Source organism: Podarcis raffonei, chromosome 7 (assembly GCF_027172205.1).
Source record: "Podarcis raffonei isolate rPodRaf1 chromosome 7, rPodRaf1.pri, whole genome shotgun sequence".
Lineage (NCBI taxonomy): Eukaryota > Metazoa > Chordata > Lepidosauria > Squamata > Lacertidae > Podarcis > Podarcis raffonei.
In genome coordinates this window covers 24,356,611-24,376,346 of record NC_070608.1, presented here as the reverse complement: position 1 = coordinate 24,376,346, position 19,736 = coordinate 24,356,611, and the positions used below count along the sequence as shown (strand labels likewise).

The 19,736-nt window shown below is 42.7% G+C and overlaps 1 protein-coding gene across 3 annotated transcripts in view; it reads left to right on the top strand.

Annotated features, from left to right (window-relative positions):
- Positions 1 to 19,736, top strand: part of MATN2 (matrilin 2) — a 51,888-nt gene that overhangs the window by 28,649 nt on the left and 3,503 nt on the right. For all 3 annotated transcript variants that reach the window (XM_053395572.1, XM_053395570.1, XM_053395571.1), the window contains 10 exons: positions 746 to 868; positions 3,047 to 3,169; positions 5,548 to 5,670; positions 8,222 to 8,344; positions 9,214 to 9,336; positions 10,222 to 10,344; positions 10,429 to 10,551; positions 11,777 to 11,899; positions 13,171 to 13,584; positions 17,197 to 17,349. In XM_053395572.1, coding sequence (XP_053251547.1) covers positions 746 to 868; positions 3,047 to 3,169; positions 5,548 to 5,670; positions 8,222 to 8,344; positions 9,214 to 9,336; positions 10,222 to 10,344; positions 10,429 to 10,551; positions 11,777 to 11,899; positions 13,171 to 13,584; positions 17,197 to 17,349 — 1,551 coding nt within the window. The remainder of the gene's footprint in view (positions 1 to 745; positions 869 to 3,046; positions 3,170 to 5,547; positions 5,671 to 8,221; positions 8,345 to 9,213; positions 9,337 to 10,221; positions 10,345 to 10,428; positions 10,552 to 11,776; positions 11,900 to 13,170; positions 13,585 to 17,196; positions 17,350 to 19,736) is intronic.

Sequence of the window (19,736 nt, the reverse complement as noted above, 5' to 3'; positions counted from 1 at the left end):
CCTGAAGGTCGTGGGAAAGGGTGTAGCTCAGTGGTTCTCAACCTGTGGGTCCCCAGATGAATGTTGGACTACAACTCCCATCATCCCTGACCACTGTTCATGCTGGCTAGGAATGATGGGAGTTGTAGTCAAAAACATCTGGGGACCAGCTGGTGGGGTGCAGGCTGGCCTCTGGGGGGCTGGAGTTTAAGAGGTAGCAGGGGCAAGGAGATTATGGGAGTCATAGGTGGGCATTGGAGCTAGCTGGGCTTCAGGGAGGGGTTGTCTGGAAAACTTTAATAAAAATATTAATGTGCAAAAAAGCAAACAAACAAAAAGCCCCTCCTGGCAGTGATACTGATGTAGACTAGAAGGTCTCTATTTTCATCTGCGGAATGTTGGGGTTATGGGTCCAGCAAGACCAATTAGATGTATTGTGTTCCCATTAGTGGCTGGCAGGGTTGCATGGGTGGGGCTCTAACCCTAACCCCTCGTGTTGCTGCCAGTTATTGAGAGGGCAGGACAAAGCAAAGCAGCACTGACCTCAACATTGTAAAAATGTAGCTTTGGGAGTGTCAGACTGGCCTGCGGTTTGCTTCTGTCCCCAGATTTATAAAGATTTCCTTCAATTTTCTGTGAAAAACTAATGTTCTTCTTATAGTCACATCTCTGGCTGAAGCCTTTTTTTTTATTACAGTCTGCTCACTTTGTGTACTACTCCTGTTACTTAAATAATAATAATTCCCCCCTCCCTCCCAATCTTCAGGACCAGACTACTGTGCAATGCAAAATCATGGCTGCCAGCAGGAGTGTGTCAATACAGATGAATCCTATTACTGCCGATGCCAGCAAGGCTTTACTCTCAATCCAGATAAGAGAACGTGCAAAAGTATGTTGTCCTAAAGTGTATAGTAAGTTCATCTGTTTTTACTTCTCAACATCACCATCACAGCTTTTTTTAGTTCCCTTTTGCCGTTTTGAGGTGTAACTTTTGAACATGCCTATAAAAACCACCTCCTCCTTATGTCTTCATTATAATTCCTAAAATCAACCAACCAATCCTCCACGCACATAGAAATATCTCTGTGCCAACTTAAAGCAGCACATGTGCATTAAGAAGCGGTCCCATGACATTCTTCCAAAAGACCATCCCTAAGCATCTTTAAAAACCAGTATGAAATTTAGAAGTTGCACTGACTTTTGGTGCCTGGTTTGCATGGAGGATTTTGCATGTTACCTTTTTAACTTTATGTTTATATATTACAATAGTGCAAAGTTTATTTTACTATATTCCCAGAAACAACCAGAGCCATGCATTTTGGAGAACAACACTTACACAAAGAAACTGATGAAACCATCCTAAGAGGCAGAATTGCATCTAGGGTTGAATGGTAGGCTCTGTCAGGAGCTTCTCCTACACTCAAGTAGGACCCTGGTAGAGACACATGCCCGACTGGTATGTTATGTCCCTCCTGGTCGATCAGGAGCTTCAAAAGCTTTCTTCAGCCTGAACATCACAGCGACTGATGCCAACAGACATTGGCACACTTAGGGATCCGCAGAGCGTTCACAGCTTGCGTGACAGACCTCAGCAACTCAGCACGTTGGCTAATGTCCTTTATTTACATATAAACACACACGGAGCACTGCAACATGGCTCCCTCTCTCTCTAGCATCAGACAGCAAAGAGAATGAACAAAGGCCAATAGTCCCACTTCACGGAATACAGTAACACAAACATCCTCCTCCGTCACTTCCCACTCTGTGGAGTCAAAACATTCCATAGACAACAATCCCATGGCTGCAGTCATGGAGCAGGAATTCTAACAGGCTCTTGGTAGAAGGCAGTTAAATGGAACCCCAAGAGCCAGCAGCATACATCATGGAGAGAAGGCAGCACTCACCTGACCTCCAGTCAGCAACATTGCTACTGCTGCTTACTGAGAGGTAGAGGAGGAAGGGAGAGGTTGGTGTGGTGGAGCTTATCTGGCATTCCCATTTGTGTGTTTGTATCATGCCTTCCTAGAGGGACAACGGTGGTGCTGTGGGTTAAACCACAGAGCCTAGGGCTTGCCGATCAGAAGGTCAGCGGTTCGAATCCCTGCGATGGGGTGAGCTCCCGTTGCTCAGTCCCTGCTCCTGCCAACCTAGCAGTTCGAAAGCACGTCAAAGTGCAAGTGGATAAATAGGAACTGCTCCGGCGGGAAGGTAAACGGTGTTTCCGTGCGCTGCTCTGGTTCGCCAGAAGCAGCTTAGTCATGCTGGCCACATGACCTGGAAGCTGTACGCCGGCTCCCTCGGCCAATAAAGCGAGATGAGCGCCACAACCCCAGAGTCAGCCACGACTGGACCTAATGGTCAGGGGTCCCTTTACCTTTACCATGCCTTCCTTACTGCCGCGTTGCCTGTAAGGAACAGCAGCACGACAGATGGGAGGTCAGATGATCACAATAGCCCCATCACACCATCCACTACTGCCAACAGTTAAAGTTGCAGACCCTTTCTTAGTTTTCCCAAAATGAAATGCAATTCAAATCATCCTTGCACTTTACGAGTAGAACAAACAAGCATGGCAGGTTCCCCCCCTTTTTTTTGGCAAACCATGGTTTTTCACCTCCCCCCCCCCACAATGCACCACATAAAAAATGAAATTTTGTGGAGCATTGCATTTTGGGGAAAATAAGATGGCGGGTGCAGTGGAGGCCCCAGTAGGCAATGTCATCACTAATGGCATCATTGGGTTTCAGCAGGTGTTCTGCTGGGTATGCTAAGCAGTGATGCTGGACCTGCTAAAATCAGCCAAGAACTCTACATAAACAAACCATATCAAGTGCAATACACACAGATAATCTCTGCAATAGCCAAATATTTTGAAAGGTCTTGTCCTCCTGATAGTCTCTTGCATATGCAAACAGTCCTAGTGAACTCTTAATTTTGCTTTTGATGTCTAGCACCAAACTGGAAGGTGAGTGTTTTTAATGGTTTTACATGATGGTTCTTAGGTATTATTTTTAAATGATTATGTTCCAGCATTGTTACATTGCATGTTTTCCTTTCCCTCCCACAGGAATAAATGTCTGTGCTTTGGGAAAACATGGCTGTGAACATGAATGTGTTAACACAGAAGACGGGTATACTTGCAGATGTCGAGCCGGATACACTCTGAACCGTGACCGCAAAACATGCAGAAGTGAGTATGTCAGACATTCTGGTGGAGTTAATCTGTATACTGGACAGAGTTCTGAAGCAAACTTATGCTACAGATCTCCTCAGGCTTTTATAAATATGGGCTTTTGTAAAGCTAGCAAGATTCAACATAAGCTGAGATAATGCCAGCATGTGATTTAAATATATATCTTTAACAAACAAACTTGCTGCAAAGTTCTAGAAAGAGGAATAGCTTACTGCTGGATGTATTTTAGGTCCTTATCTTAGAAAGTGTAGATAATAACTAAAACAATGAGAGTACACAGTGTGTATGTTTTGTTATTGGTTCTGGGCCTCTCTGTTTCCTTGCTTTAGGCATCTCTTACGCAAGAAAATGACTTACTGATATATTTTTGCAACTCCACATATTAAGTAGTTGTCCACATGGCACTTAAACTATGGAATTCACTCCCACTAGAAGTAATGACGGCTACCAGCTTGTATAGCTTTAAAAGGGAATTAGACAAATTCACGGAGAATAAGATTATCAGTTGCTGTTCGCCATGAAGGCCGTATTCTGTCTCTGCTGTAAGTGGCAATATGATTTGGACTGCCAAGCTGCTAAGAATCACAAGTGGGGAGTGCTCTGTTGCAATCAGGTTCTGCTTTTGAGCTTCCACTGGACATCTGATTGGCCAGTGTGAGAACAGGATGTTGAACTAGATGGGCCTTGGCCTGATCCAGCAGTGTGATCGCATGCGACGAGCCACTCCCCCACCCCATGTCAAGCGAAACATGGCACCTCTGAAGTCAGGATATCTATCATCTGTCCAAAAGTCTCTTTTAAAAAAAGGTAAATGCAGCTGAAGGAGGGGTAGAATTAGGATCAGGACTATGGCACTAAGGATGAGATTTTTAATCCTTTCTCCCTGTAACATTTTCCTGATGCAAAATCTGCCCCCAGACTGCTATTTGCTCTGCAGGAGAAAACCTATAGGTTCCTCCACGAGTTTCCACCCTGAACCAACTGAAGCTTCAGGGAGGCAATTCATATTGAGAAAATGGTACACAGAAGCAGGGTTTGTTTGTTTTTAAAAAAAAAAACACCCAAAAAACCTCTCCTCAACACTAGGTACATGTCAAACCACAATCTCCTTCTTGTGGCTTTATTTACCACTTAAAAACGCAGGAAATCTGATCACAGATCCCCTGGTGTCCTTTCCGGTTTGGCCCTGAAAAGTCAGGTCATGCAAGTGAATAGCCTCTACTATAGTCATAGAAATCAAAGAGGGTGTTCCCTTGCATGTAGCATGAGCTCATATAATGCACTTTTCCATCCCATTCCTGTACTTGGGCACAGTCTGGAGGAATTGTGCAGACTGTTTGCCTATTTGAAATGGTTCTAAGAGTGAGCTATAAAAATAGCAAAGAATGTCTGCTAGCAGAAAGTTAATAGAGGAGTTTGTTTGAAAAGGGGATTTCTTCCCTTCTCTCTCTCTCTCTCCCTCTCTCTCTTGGATCTATTTCCCCCCCAGGAAAAAAAAAGTGTTTTGCTCTGTACTGCCAGAGCCAGCATAGAGAGAAATGTACATTCATAAAAGCACGTATCAGCTGCACCTCCCAGTTGTTCCTTCGCATGAGAAACAAACAGTCCAGGCTTTAGACCTTAACAAATCCTCTGTTGCATGTATATCTGGCATTCTCTCTCCTCTGTTGGAAGTTCCCCTGCAACAGCTGAGCAGTCACGCTAATTTGCAAAATGGTGATGTTAGGTTTCCTCATTTCATATGATTAAATTATAATTCTGCTACACAGTTAATCCTGAAGATTTCACTGTGAATGTCACATTGTGGTGACTTTACCAAGTATGACTTCTACTCAAAAAATGTAAACAGTAGTCCAGTCCACCATCCACCTCAGTGTAAGGGAGGTTTGGATTGCTTTGTTAATATAATAGAGTACACTTGATCAGATGTTCCCTCAGTTTTCAGGTATACAGTTGCTGAACGTTTAGGCTCCCGAACGATCAAAAACGTGAAGTGAGTGTTCTAGTTTTCAAACGTTTCTTTGGAAGCCGAACGTCCGCTGTGGCTTCCGATTGGCTGCAGGAGCTGCAGCCGATCGGAAGCCCGCACTTTGGTTTCCAAACATTTTGAAGTCAAATAGACTTCTGGAATGGATTCCGTTCGACTTCCAAGGTACAACTGTGTGTGGGGGTGGTGGTAAAAAAACGGAGTCATGTGACATTGAAATGCAGAAAGTACAGTCTGTGTCCATTCTGTGCAAAGTTTTAACAAAGTCACAGTTTACAATGGTGGGCTTTGCTGATGGTTGTTACTTGCATATTTTTCACTTCTGGACTTTAAAAATGCTTTAACATTCCAATGCATTATTTGCCATTGCTGATACGTAACAATCCAGGAAAAGACCACTGTGCTGAGTCCAACCATGGCTGCGAGCATCTGTGCCTGAACACCAAGGACTCTTACATTTGCCAGTGTTCCGAAGGTTTCATCATTAATGAGGATCTAAAGACCTGTTCACGTAAGTCTGTTGATTTGGTTATTGCATATAATTAGAGAAAAACAAGGTGGGTTAAAGTGCTGAATTTTCTTATTTTGTTCTGAAAGGCAGTTTTGAGGAAAACTCGAGATTATAGCATGCACTCAGGTTTTTTGGGAATGCATAATTAAAGCAGACAGATTGGAATCTTGAGCCAATAAACAAAAACGAAGCTTTATAGTCCCATATTCCAAGTTAGCCCTTTAAAATTGATAGTGACATTCCCTGTTATTTTCATGTGTTCCATATCGCACCACCCTTTACTTCTGTTAGTTAGGCAATTCTCAGTGGGCTGCTAGTGGGGCCAGGCATAATACACCTTTTTGTTTTTGTTTTAACCCACCGTTTTATCCAAGTCTGATGTATTGGAAGACTTGTATCTTTAAAAACAAAACAAAAGCATGCATGCAAAGGTAAGCAACATCTGCCTGTATGCCCACAATGGATCCCAGGTTTGTGGAACTCAGGGTGGGTGGGTTAGTACTAATTGAGGGGAAGGGGAAACAGCACACAGTGTGAATACACCCCATCAAGCAAACCTTGTGGATAGGGGAAAGTGAGACAGGATTCAGTTGAAAGTGCTCATGTGTGGATGAACTTGCACAAGGAAAAAACAAATATGCACAACTTATATGTGCATTTACACTTTGGTGTGTACACAGCCTAAATTTTAAAAGGGGGGGAGGGCCCATTGGACCATCCCTTAACAATTCCCCATATCACTAGTAATGAGTAATAATAACTTCCCTTTCCCTGCTCAGTTAATTTTGAGAATCTTTGGGTGGTATTCAACTATGTTTTACTTAGAGTAGACCCATTGAAATTAATGGACCTAACTAAGGGCTTGCCCACACTTCTGCTTGAGCTGTGCCTAGAAAGCACGGGGCTGAGTGGTTTTCCCCTTGGCTCACTCCTTTCCCAGGAAAACCTGCTCTTTAGCTCTAAATCAGAACAAACAGCAAGACACGGAAGACCTGATTGCTGTTTGCTCCGATTGAGCACCAAAGAGCAGTTTTCCCCAGGTAGGAAAGCAGCAAGACAACAGGAAGTGTGGCTAAATCCTTAGTTATGTTCATTAGCTACGATGGGTCTACTCTCTCTGAGTAAAACAGTTTAATATCAGCCAGTCTTTTTCCTACATAAAAGTAAAATCAAGGAATGTGACCATCGGCACGACAACAGTGTTAAGCAGCCATTCATGATTATGTTACTACTGGTACTTGATGAGGGTTAGCAGAAATACGTAGTTTTAAGATAACTACCTGGTATGTATGTAATCATATGGCAACATCCTGTGGTTGAGCAGTTAAAACAGAAACTTGGATGCTGTGGCTTGAAAGGAAAAACTGAAAATTAAGAGGAATAACACTTTAGTACTAGCTATTCTAACCCAGCCCTAGGTGTCTGTTTGAATCCAGAGTAGCCAAAAAAGCAACAGGCTTGCTGAAATAGTTTATCAACCTACCAATGGAAAGAGTTCTTTCCTGGGTAACAGGAGAAATGTTTATCCTTTATGGAGTTTTATTTTCCTCCGGGCAGCACTTGGGATTTCCATCAAAAGCTCTAAAATTTCATATTCGCTACTCAACTCCTGTGTGTAAAGTTCTCATTTTATGGCTTTTCCTTCTGGAGATTATTACTTCCCAATTTGCCTTGCTTATTATTTAGAAAGAGACAATACTTATTTTGTGCTGCTAGGAAATCTCATGGGTTATATTACTCAATTGACCTGAAGTTTAACAGTTGCTTAAATCAACAGCAGAGGAAAGAGTCCAACACACTCATTCTAGTTCTAATACAAAGCACTTGAGAAATAAGTGGCTATAGCCCCTTGTGCAAGCAAAGAATTATTAAACATCAGGGGCAAATTAGCCTTTTTGTGACCCACCATTGTCTTCCAAGAGAGATGGATGCCAACAAATTTCTGTTACGTTTTTAGTTATGTGTCTTTTTTTTTTTAACAGGTTGTAAGCCACCTTCAGCGTGGCTTTAACTTTGGAAAAGTGCCATACAAATAAAACGATTGATTGGTCTAATTACCAAGTGGCACTTTCAATCACAGGGAGCCAATGTAGTGCCCACCAGATATTGTTGGACTGCAACTTACTGAACAATGGCCATGCTGGTTGAAGGGAGCTGTGGTCCAGTATCCTCTGGAGGACTCCACATTGTCAGTCCCTCCTGCTTTAAATGCACAGGAACTCCAGATACACATTGGAGTACACAAGCTAGAGTCATAGGGTCCATTGGTCTGCTCTTAGTGGTGTGGCGCTAAGTGAAAGTGCATATGTCCTTTCCCCCCGGCACCCCTCCCCCCAAAAAAAGATTGGGCAAGGGGTGTTTACTTTCATTCTGTGCACAAGAGACTAAATTTATCAACTCTTTAGAAACTTCCTCGGTTACCATCCTGTTTGCCCTGCCTTCATTTCCCTCCACTTCCTCTGTTGTTTCCTTTGCCTGTTTTCAAGTTCCCTGGGTGTCAGGACTCTTCTTTGCAAATACATAATAATAATTGCAACTTTTTTATTCCCAGGGGTGGACTATTGTTTGCTGAATGACCACAACTGTGAACATTTGTGTGTAAATAGTGAAAGATCTTACGCCTGCCAGTGCTTTGAAGGATATGTGCTGCGTGGGGATGGGAGAACTTGCAAACGTAAGTTTGTTTTCCCCAACCTAGTTCACTTATTTTCATATATAAATATTTCTTAAATAAAAATTGCCAATTGTTATTACTGTGGTTAACATAGTTACAGAATTACCCATGAGGGGATGTTTTCGGACTTCACTAGTACTGTACCTATTTTTTCATGCAGAGGGTCCCAGGACTATGGGTTTGATCCTCAGCGCCTCCAGATGCAACTAGTGTAAACTACCTCTGCCAAAGACCATGGAGAAGAAGCAGGAAGGAAGTAAAGTCTGAATGGAAGTAATGTACTGGACCAGCATGTACCGTATTTTTCCATCTATAAGACGCCCCCATGTATAAGACGCCCCCTATTTTGGGGGACATCAATTTAAGAAAATGGGGGAAGATCTATCCATGTATAAGACACCCCCAAATTTTGGACCTTATTTTTTAGGGGGGGGGAACTAGACTTATGCATGGAAAAATACGGTACAGTGGTACCTTGGGTTACAGACGCTTCAGGTTACAGACGCTTCAGGTTACAGACTCCACTAACCCAGAAATAGTGCCTCGGGTTAAGAACTTTGCTTCAGGATGAGAACAGAAATTGCGGTGTGGTGGTAGCAGGAGGCCCCATTAGCTAAAGTGGTACCTCAGGTTAAAAACAGTTTCAGGTTAAGAACGGATCTCCAGAACAAATTAAGTTCTTAACCTGAGGTACCACTGTAGATTTAAGCAGTATTATGTAGTATGATGATTGTTGAGCTCGAACCAAAGTTCAAATGAGTGATTATGAGAGGGAGCTTGGGGAAGCAGAGCCAAAGTTTTATAGTCTTCATGTTGACTCATAGGGCGAATATTTGGCTTTACAAAAGAAACAAATTGTCTGTTTTCAGGTAGAGATGTCTGTAGATCTGTCGACCATGGATGTGAGCACCTTTGTGTGAGTGATGGCATTTCCTATGCCTGCAAGTGCCACGAGGAATTCATACTGAACGAAGATGGGAAGACCTGCAGAAGTAAGCAAGCACTCCTTAATGGGCTATTCATTCTGAAGGCTCTGGTTTCAGAGGCTGGGAGTGCTGTTTCAGCGCTTTCCTCCCTGCAGCTCAGGTGTGTGCTATGCTAGAGCTCATCTTTGTCTACTGAACTAACTGGGTGCTGCAGGTGGAGGACCAGTGAGGGCTGTAGAGATAGTTCCTGCTGCTATCTCATGTTGAATCCATGGGCATCTAAGGGCATATAGCCCTGATCTCTAGGCCTCCTTAGGTATCATGAGAGTGGTCTCATGCTTCTGCTGTCTTGCACGTCTTTCCACGGGGGAAATGCACAGGTTTCCTTTTTGTATTTTATAAGAGGCTGCAGAAAGTGGAAATGTGAGTACACTTGCACATATTATTTCCCCAAATTTCTCGTGACGTGCAATGAAGTCCTCAGAAAATTTGAGATTGTGCCTCAAAGAGCATCTCTGACTAGCACATGGCTAGTTGCATGCTACTTCTGAAGCAGGATTGCAGCCCCCTAACAGAGCTGGGGAGGTCGTGAAGAGCTCACTTGGAAGCTTGTAGGCAGGATTCTGCCAGATGATGGTCTACCAGTTCACTGTTTCTAATCTAAAGTCTCCATTGAGAAATATGTCCTCAGATCAGTTGGCTATGGCTGTGTTTGTGCTAATAAACACAGCATATCTGCAGTACTAGGAAGCATGCATACTAAAGGAGGATGTGAAAACCAGAACCAATTACACAGTGAAAAGTGGACTCATAATTGTCATGTGAATTCATTTTGACAATTGTGCGAAAGCAGGATGTGATCTGAGTTTATTTCATCTTTGCAATATTGCTCATTCTACCTTTGCATTTATTTCATCTGGAAAACTTATTAATTATGGAAATTATCATTAGGTAGAGACCTCTGTAAATCGGTTGATCATGGCTGTGAGCACCTGTGTGTCAACAGTGGATACTCCTATGTCTGCAAGTGCCACGATGGATTTGTATTAAGAGATGATGGGAAGACATGCAGAAGTAAGCAGCTCAGTCTTGATCAAATGATAGTTATTGTAAATCTGTTCCATCTGTTTTAATCTGCAAACTCTTAACTATACTCAGAACAAGATGTCTGCAAATCTGTTGACCACGGATGCGAGCATGTCTGTGTTAGTAATGGGGATTCGTATACCTGCAAGTGCCATGAGGGATTTCTATTAAAGCAAGATGGGAAAATGTGTGGAAGTAAGTAATTTGATTATTCCTCCTATCAAATGAATTGCTGTTTTTTAAACTTGTTGTTTTACTTGTAGAAACACGGGCACAGTTCACATGCAACCCTGCTGCTACTCCAGCACACACAAGAAGAGATTGGAGGCATTTGCTTCTGGGCTATACTAACCATAGCGATGTGGGTGGCACTGTGGGTTAAACCACAGAGCCTAGGACTTGCCGATCAGAAGGTCGGCGGTTCGCATCCCCGCGACGGGGTGAGCTCCCGTTGTTTGGTCCCTGCTCCTGCCAACCTAGCAGTTCGAAAGCATATCAAAATGCAAGTAGATAAATAGGTACTGCTCCAGCGGGAAGGTAAAGGGCGTTTTCTTGCGCTGCTCTGGTTCACCAAAAGCGGCTTAGTCATGCTGGCCACATGACCCGGAAGCTGTACGCCGGCTCCCTCAGCCAATAAAGCGAGATGAGCGCCGCAACCCCAGAGTCGGTCACAACTGGACCTAATGGACCTTTACCTTTATACTAACCATAGTTTGACATTTTTATTTTTTATTTTTTTCTGTCCTGCTCTTCTTCCCAAATGAGCCCAGTGCACAAACCATCAAGCAGTTAAAACAATACATTTAAATAATAATAAAAAACATTTAAAAGCATTAAGAACACCTAAAAACATTTTAAAAAATGCCTTCACGACCAATAATTTCAAGATTGCCAGGATTTCAGTTTCAAATGGCTAGGCGAACAGAAATGTTTTTAATTTCCCCTTGAGTGTTAACAACGAGGGAGGGCATTCCACAAAAGGGATACCCACCACAGAGAAGACCCTGTGATGTCTGATGAGGTCAAACTGTCTTTAGTTTAAGCTATGGTGTATTAAAACAAGCCAATATTAAAGTATGGTTTCTGATTCTGGCTTGTTCCAGTAAAGCATAGTTTAAATGATGCAATCATGGTTCAGACATTAACAATTCTCTTTAAACAATGCAGTTTAAACCAGGAAGAATGTTGTCAGTCTGCCTTTCTGGTACATGCTGGTTGGGAGGTCAAATAGAATTAGGAAGATGAGTGAAGCATCACATTAGGAAGATGAGTCCAGTCAGCCAGGCTCATCTACCTGTTTCTTTGAGGCCCAAGGCTGCAAAGATTAAAATATGTGAAGCACCTGACCTGACTATTCTACAATCTTTGTACTTGCCAATAATATTTTGATAAACAACTAAGTATTCTAATTTGTTTTCAGGCAAAGACTTTTGCAAGACCATCGACCATGGCTGTGAACATGTTTGCATGAATAATAACTATTCCTACTCCTGCAAATGCCATGAGGGATTCATACTGGAAGAGAATGGGAAGACATGCAGAAGTAAGTCACCAGATCTTTAGTCTTTGTTTCGTTCTTCAGATGTCCTTTGATTCTTAAAGGAAAGAATCCAGCACTGTAAAAGTGCTATGAAATCTGAGGTCATGAAAGCTGGAAAATGGGTTTAAGAAAATACAGAGTATTCTAGGAACCAACAGTAGGAGCCAAGAAGAGGAAACAATAAGTGGCCTTCCTTTCGAATCAATAAACATCTACAATTCTTTTGCAGCACTGGGAATGGGACTGTTCCAACTCAGATATTTTGCAGTATGAAAAGTGACAGTCCTCTTAATGCTGCACACAGGTGACCCCCCCCCCCCCGGCCTCCTGCATATTCAGGGTTGTGCCTTGTTAGGCTGATAGGGTTGCAAAGTGGATAGGCTATTGGGTTAGGACTAAAGACACCCTGGTTCAAATTCCAACTCAGCTTGAACCTCACTAGATGATTATGGACCATTCTGCCTAACCCGCTTGTGGGACAAGATACTTTTTCTTCTGCTTTTGGAACAGAAATCTTCTCATACTACAGGAGCTGAGGGAACCAGTCTGGTTTACCTTGCCTGGCGAATCCCTAACTATCCAGCTAATCTCTTAGTCAAGGCCTTTCCAAGTCCTGTCTGACTTTTAAAACTGACAGGTTCTATCTTGACTGGCTGACACTTCTCCCGGCCCTGTTTGGCTGAAGGATCTCCAGAGATATGACTCAAGTCCATCAGTCACAATTACAAATTGAGGGTCCCCTAACATTAAAGACGGCAGGATAGTCTGTGCTTATATGGAACACAATGTGTGTCGTGTGAACTGGAGTATATATGTGCACATTTCAGGCACCAGATTTGGATAGTTGCTTTTACCATCCACTCCTTTATTCTGGACAGAATGTATGTATGTCAGATTCTGGAGGAGATAGCAACCAACTTTATTGGTTACAAGAAATAAATCCTAGTAGTGTGCCCACATGAACACTGTGCTGCCTGTATTTTAATTTGTCTGTGTTCAATTGCAAATAACCTGGCTTCTTACAGCATTCTCAGTTATGTCTGAAATATGATGGAAAGCTGGGCTGAGTTCTCCTTTTTGATTTATTTGCTGTCAGTATGGGATTTTCAGAATGGAATAAAAGGTCTTTATTCACCCTTAGGTGATAGACTGAGTTTATTTCACTGTGCTGTTGTTCTTACATTGCTGTTTTATGTTCTTTCATTGTGTTTCCAAAAAAAAACCTGGTTTTGATTTTATTTATTAATTCTTCCTTTCCCATTTTATTTCCAAAGGATGCACTGAAGGCCCAGTTGATCTCGTGTTTGTGATAGATGGATCAAAAAGTCTGGGAGAGAATAATTTTGAAATTGTCAAAGAGTTTGTTTTGGGAATCTTGGACACTCTCACCATATCTCCCAAAGCTTCACAAGTTGGTTTGATACAATATTCTACTCAGGTTCGCACTGAATTCACACTGAAACAATTCAGCACCGCCAAAGACATGAAGAAAGCAGTGTCTCAAATTAAATATATGGGGAAAGGCTCCATGACTGGACTTGCCCTGAAGCAGATGGTTGAGAGAAGCTTCACAGAAGCAGAAGGCGCCAGACGCTTGTCAGCAAAAGTGCCCCGAGTGTCTATTGTGTTTACAGATGGACGGGCCCAAGATGAAGTTTCTGAATGGGCTGCTAAAGCAAAGCAAAAGGGTATGATGGGAGTATACTTACAATTATAAGCAGGAAGTCTGCGAAGGTGCTAGTTACCCGTGTGTATTTGCACTGTAACTATACAGGCAATGACCGCTTTGCCCGGGCGTTGCATTCCTGAGCCCTGTGCACACCGGCAGAGCATTTGTGAGCCCCAAATTCACCTAAAATGGTTGTTGCCTGTGTATACAGTTTATTGTGTGCTTGCACCAAAGAGGGGATCCTGCAGAGTGTCTGAGAGCCAGTGTGGTGTAGTGGTTAAGAGCTGTGGACTCGTAATCTGGGGAACCGGGTTCACATCTCAGCTCCTCCACATGCAGCTGCTGGGTGACCTTGGGCCAGTCACACTTCTCTGAAGTCTCTCAGCCCCACTCACCTCACAGAGTGTTTGTTGTGGGGGAGGAAGGGAAAGGAGAATTTTGGCCGCTTTGAGACTCCTTCGGGTAGTGAAAAAGCGGGATATCAAATCCAAACTCTTCTTCTTCTCTTCTTCTGAGGTAGGGGCTGGGGAGAAGTTCGATTCAGTTCACAGTTTAAAGGCCAATCTACCAAATTCACGTTTTCCAAAACAATATGAGAACTGAAACACAGGTATCATTCAAAATTTGCACTTATCTGAATTTTGTGATGCAGTGTTTCAACCAAACAAAAGTAAAAATAACATTAAAAATATGGGGAAATAGTTTGCAAAAATGTGCACCTGTAAAAAAAAATTATTAGGAGAAATGTGCACCAGTATGCAGGAGAACTTTCATAACAATTTATAATTAGGAAAAATGAAAGAGAGAGAACTGAAATGGATGAATCCTTCCTCCCCAAGTCTTAGGGTCATCTCTGACCACTGGTCCTGCTAACTAGGGATGATGGGAGTTGTAGTCCAACAACATCTAGGGACCCAAGGTTGAGAAAAGTTTCTTTAAGCAATGAAAATGTGGAAGCACCCATGGATATTATTTTTTTTTGTACACCAGAGTTCTTGAGACTAGAGCAGGCATCCCCAACCTGCGGCCCTCCAGGTTTTTTGGCCTACAACTCCCATAATCCCTAGCTAACAGGACCATTGGTCAGGGATGAAGGGAATTGTGGTCCAAAACATCTGGAGGGCCGAAGGTTGGGGATGCCTGGACTAGAGTTGCCAGATTGAAAGCCAGCGTATATGCATATGCCTTTCAATTTTTCAGTGGCACACAGCACTAAATCACAATTCCTCATTGCAGGCAAACTTGGGGTAATCTGGTTCATTCAAACAATGGTTTGTCCATGGCTTAAATCAGGCATAGGCAAATTCAGCCCTCCAGATGTTTTGAGACTGCAACTCCCATCATCCCTGACCACTGGTCCTGTTAGCTAGGGATCATGGGAGTTGTAGTCCCAAAACATCTGGAGGGCTGAGTTTGCCTATGCCTGGCTTAAATTAACCAAAGCTCCTAGCTGTCAGTTGTAAAGGGGAACTTGAGTTAATTTAAAGGCAGTTGAGAAAACCTGATCTCCTCTTGGCTGTGTGAGAGAAGGGAAGGGGATGGGGATCACATGAGGCCAAGCTCATCATTGCTTGCTTCTGTAGTACTAAGCTATAGTTTAGTATCACAACATGACAGGAGACAAGCCACAGGTTCTACTCCCCACCCCTTCCTCAGCCCTGCTGTACATCTCATTCCTGGCATGCCTGGAGTTCTGATAACTTACAGCAAGTTGGAGAAGAGAGATGAGCTGAGGAGGCTGGGAAAAAGCCACATCTGGACTTGTCTCCTGCCTCATTAGCAGATTTAAAGGTATATGCCTGTTGTTCTGGCATTCAGCCCGGGAACCTAACCTGAGATTGATGAGCTGCACAAGTTGTGGGACTCGAAACATTTGATACATTGCTAGGAATTGGCCTGTGGTGAGTTATCTTCTGAGGCAGAGGAGACATTTATGATCCAGGCCTAGATTTACTTCCAAAGACATACAGTGAAGTCATTCATCAAAAATGGCACATGCTGCTGCTTTCCCCATTGACAAACATGCCAAGATTCTGCCAGAAATGAGCCCTATGAGTCAGTGCAACCCCAGAGCAGCCAATAAGAGTTGTGCTCAGCATGAAGTTTGGTCTGGAATGTTTCATTGCTGATATCCCACCTTTTAAAGAACAGAATCCAGCATGGATAGTTCATTCATGAAAATAAAGCAAGAATTTGGAATGATATTTTTTCTCCTGGCTGATGAAAGGCTATTTAAGGGGCTATTGGTGCAGGAATTCAAAATGGAGAGGGCTTGCATTGGTTTATTTCCTCTGGAACAGAAGCAATGACAAAATGTAGTAGACATGCAAGTTGTTGCTGGATGTACTCACCACTCCCAGGGGCTTCCACAGAAATATAAGAACTGACAAGTGCAGCAATCTTTTCTGATATCCGAAGACTTCTTCAGTAACAAGGATATCCTTTAAAGTGAGGTAGCTAATGGATGGTCCTCCAGATGTTGGACTTCAGCTCCCACTAGCCCCAGCCAGCATGGCCAGTAGAATGGTAGAGCTGCAAGGGACCCCAATGGTAATCTAGTCCAACCCCCTGCCTTGCAGGAAATTCAGGGATGATGGGAGTTATAGTCCAGCAAACTCTTAGAGGGTCACAAGTTAGCCATCCCTGATTTAAAGAATGACCATGGATCTACTTCTGTTCAAGAATATGCTATGCAATCCACAATTAAATTAATTAAATACAAGGAATTACTTGATATCTATTAAAAAAAACAAAAAACACCAACATTATTGATAAGTCAGATGTGCCTGAGAGGATTTTTCAAACGCAGAGCAATCTGGACAAGTAATAATTGTTCCTTTTTTTTAAAAAAATGTATGCTATCCGTGATGTTTCTGGGTTACTCAAGCCCCAGATTGATGCCATAGGAATGGCCAAAATTTTAGCCTTCCACAAATGGAAGAGCTTCTCTCTGGTTGGTGTTGACCTGCAACAGTGGAATACCCTCACTGGTGGGGTGCGCCTATGTCCCTCATTATTAATATTCACGGGGAATTTAAAAACATGCCTGTTTACCCAGATGTTTGGTGTCTGAAAGATATTGTTCGTGGTAACCTTGAAATTATTAGCTGTGAGGTTATATAATTGTTTTAAGATGTTTAAAATATTTAATTTTTAGTTCAGTTATACTGAAATCCTTTCACTGAGATTCTGAGATTTGGTTGAGAATCTGAATGGGCAATGAATAAATAGAGATTTTAAACAAGACTGGCCAGATATAGCCAACTGAGCCATCACCTGGAATAAGGAACATGGCAGCCACTACATTTGGCATCAGTCAAATACAAATCATGTTTCAACTGAATCTGCTTCACTTTGTTGGGACTAACTTGCCCCATTGATTTCAATGGCTCTTAAGCTAGTGCATGTATCATTGCTGCTGGGTTTTGTTTTTTTTTAATAAAAGTTTCTGAATGCAAGTCCTGTCCCCATGGACACCCTTCCTAAATATCAGCACTGATCTCCATTCCTGCAGAATTATCTTGCATTGGTGTAAGGGGTCATGTGATAACACTGAAGCATTTTCCTTTCCATTGACCATGCTGTGCCTTAACATAGTATCGTTTGACCATAAACAATTTGTTTTTTTTAGGAATCACAATGTATGCCATCGGAATAGGGAAAGCAATTGAGGAAGAATTACGAGAAATCGCTTCCGACCCTCCAGACAAGCATCTTTTCTATGCAGAGGATTTCAGTGCCATGGAAGAGATTAGTGAAAAGCTGCAAAACAGAATCTGTGAAGGTAATAATTGTCCCAGATTCAGTTTTCTTGTATGAACAATTAATGCAGACAGAAGTTTGTGGCCTGGCAGAAGGGATCTAACCATTTGTCTTGAACATCTGCAGAAATCACAGGGATACGTGTAAAACACAATGACCAATGAGCCACTGGGAAGAGTAATATTTCAGCTGTTTATCACTCGGGGAATATTTGACTTTATTCTAACGCCAGGGACATATACAATCATTTGTACTACTTCTGCCAGCTTAACAAGTCATGTATGAAATGTACGACTCAAGAAACCCAGGAGAACTGGCAACGCCCTCCCCTTCCTATATACTGCAGAAAGATCATCAGTAGTTCTAAAAAACAACTACACCATGCACGATCCATTCCTTTGGGGATATTTGGTAATTTATAGTTTTCTGTTAAGATGGCCTGTTGGTCAGCATTAGTCACATCTGAGGCAATATGATGGAATACAGGGGAAGGACACAGGCAGCACTGAGTGGCAACAAGGATGAAGTCACAGTAAAAACATATTCTTTGGGATAGTGATTTTTAGAATAAAAATGAGTAGACAAATTCAGAAATGAACAACTCCAGGCTTGAAGTATTTTATTCCAGTTCTTTGAGCCATGGATCTGGCTTTCTATTGCTTATTTTAATTTCTTCCTGGCGGCCACTATTCTCTCAGGTCAGCTGCTAACATGAATGTAAACCCTGCACTGGCTAGGAGATGCATTCAATTTATCTTCCATATTCTCTCCCACGTTCATTACTTGCATTCATACATGACACAAATGCTCAAAAGAATCTCAGTTGTGCTTTTTAGTGTCATGTATGAAAATGTCCCACTAAGAGCTGGAGATAACTAGTGCTGGTTCTATTTTGAAAACCCAAGTGCTTATCATGCTGCCTGGCATACACAATTCTACTTCTTGCCAGGATTGTAACTGATTAAACCATTTTTAAAAACTAAAGCTGTCCCCAATTAATTAGGCAGCAGATTGAGGGTTTTTAAAAAATATTTTAATGCAATACTTTAAAAAAACTGTAGACTGCAAGCACAATCTTTAAAAGTGGTGTTGCCCCCTCTTCTCTCACCAAATAAGAATCCTTCTAAGATGACACATTCATGCATAATCTAAAAACAAAGTACAGTGGTATCTTGGCTCTCAAACTTAATCTGTTCCAGGAGTCCGTTCGAGTCCTGAAACCATTCGAAAACCAAGACGCAATTCCGATTGGCTGCAGAAGCTTCCTGCACTCAATTGGAAGCCGTGTCAGACGTTCGGCTTCCAAAAAGCGTTCACAAACCAGAGCACTTACTTCCGGGTTTGTAGTGTTCGGGAGCCAATTTGTTCAACAACTAAGCCATTTGAGAACCAAGGTACCACTGTGTATCCCAGTTCAGAAAGTTTGGGTTGGATCCAATGAAAGGAGTCCTCCTGTCAGCTAAAGGAGCACTTCTATTAGAGAAAGCCTCCTTACTTAGGAAGCTCCTTCTGTCAGAGGCAGAGAACTTTTAGGTCCAAACATCTTTGGGAGGCGGGTGGCGCTGTGGTCTAAACCACTGAGCCTAGGACTTGCCGATCAGAAGGTTGGCAGTTTGAATCCCCGCGATGGGGTGAGCTTCCGTTGCTCGGTCCCTGCTTCTGCCCACCTAGCAGTTCGAAAGCACGTCAAAGTGCAAGTAGATAAATAGGTACCGCTCTGGCGGGAAGGTAAGCGGCGTTTCCGTGCGCTGCTCTGATTTCGCCAGAAGCGGCTTAATCATGCTGGCCACATGACCCGGAAGCTGTCTGTGGACAAACACCGGCTCCTTCGGCCTGTAAAGTGAGATGAACGCCACAAGCCCAGCGTCGTCCGCGACTGGACCTAACAGTCAGGGGTCCCTTTACCTTTAATAGAGTATAAGATGCTTCCCTATGCACCTCCAGATAATTGACAAATAACCCACTTTGCATCATACCACCTTCAGGTATCCGATATATTTTGTTTGTGTATGTTTTATCCCTACACTCACAATTGTTTCACCTTTTATCTGTGGCAACCTCTGCAATAGGAGGAACATTTTTCATACTCTCTGAAGTAATACATGTTTCTGCAGGCAAGACCATGACCTCCCAAGCACATAGGTATACCGTATTTTTTGCTCTATAAGACTCACTTTTTCACTCCTAAAAAATAAGGGGAAATGTGTGTGCGTCTTATGGAGCGAATGCAGGCTGCGCAGCTATCACAGAAGCCAGAACAGCAAAAGGGATTGCTGCTTTCACTGCGCAGCAATCCCTCTTGTTGCTCTAGCTTCTGAGATTCAGAATATTTTTTTTCTTGTTTTCCTCCTCCAAAAACTAGGTGCGTCTTGTGGTCTGGTGCGTCTTAAAGAAAGAAAAATATGGTAT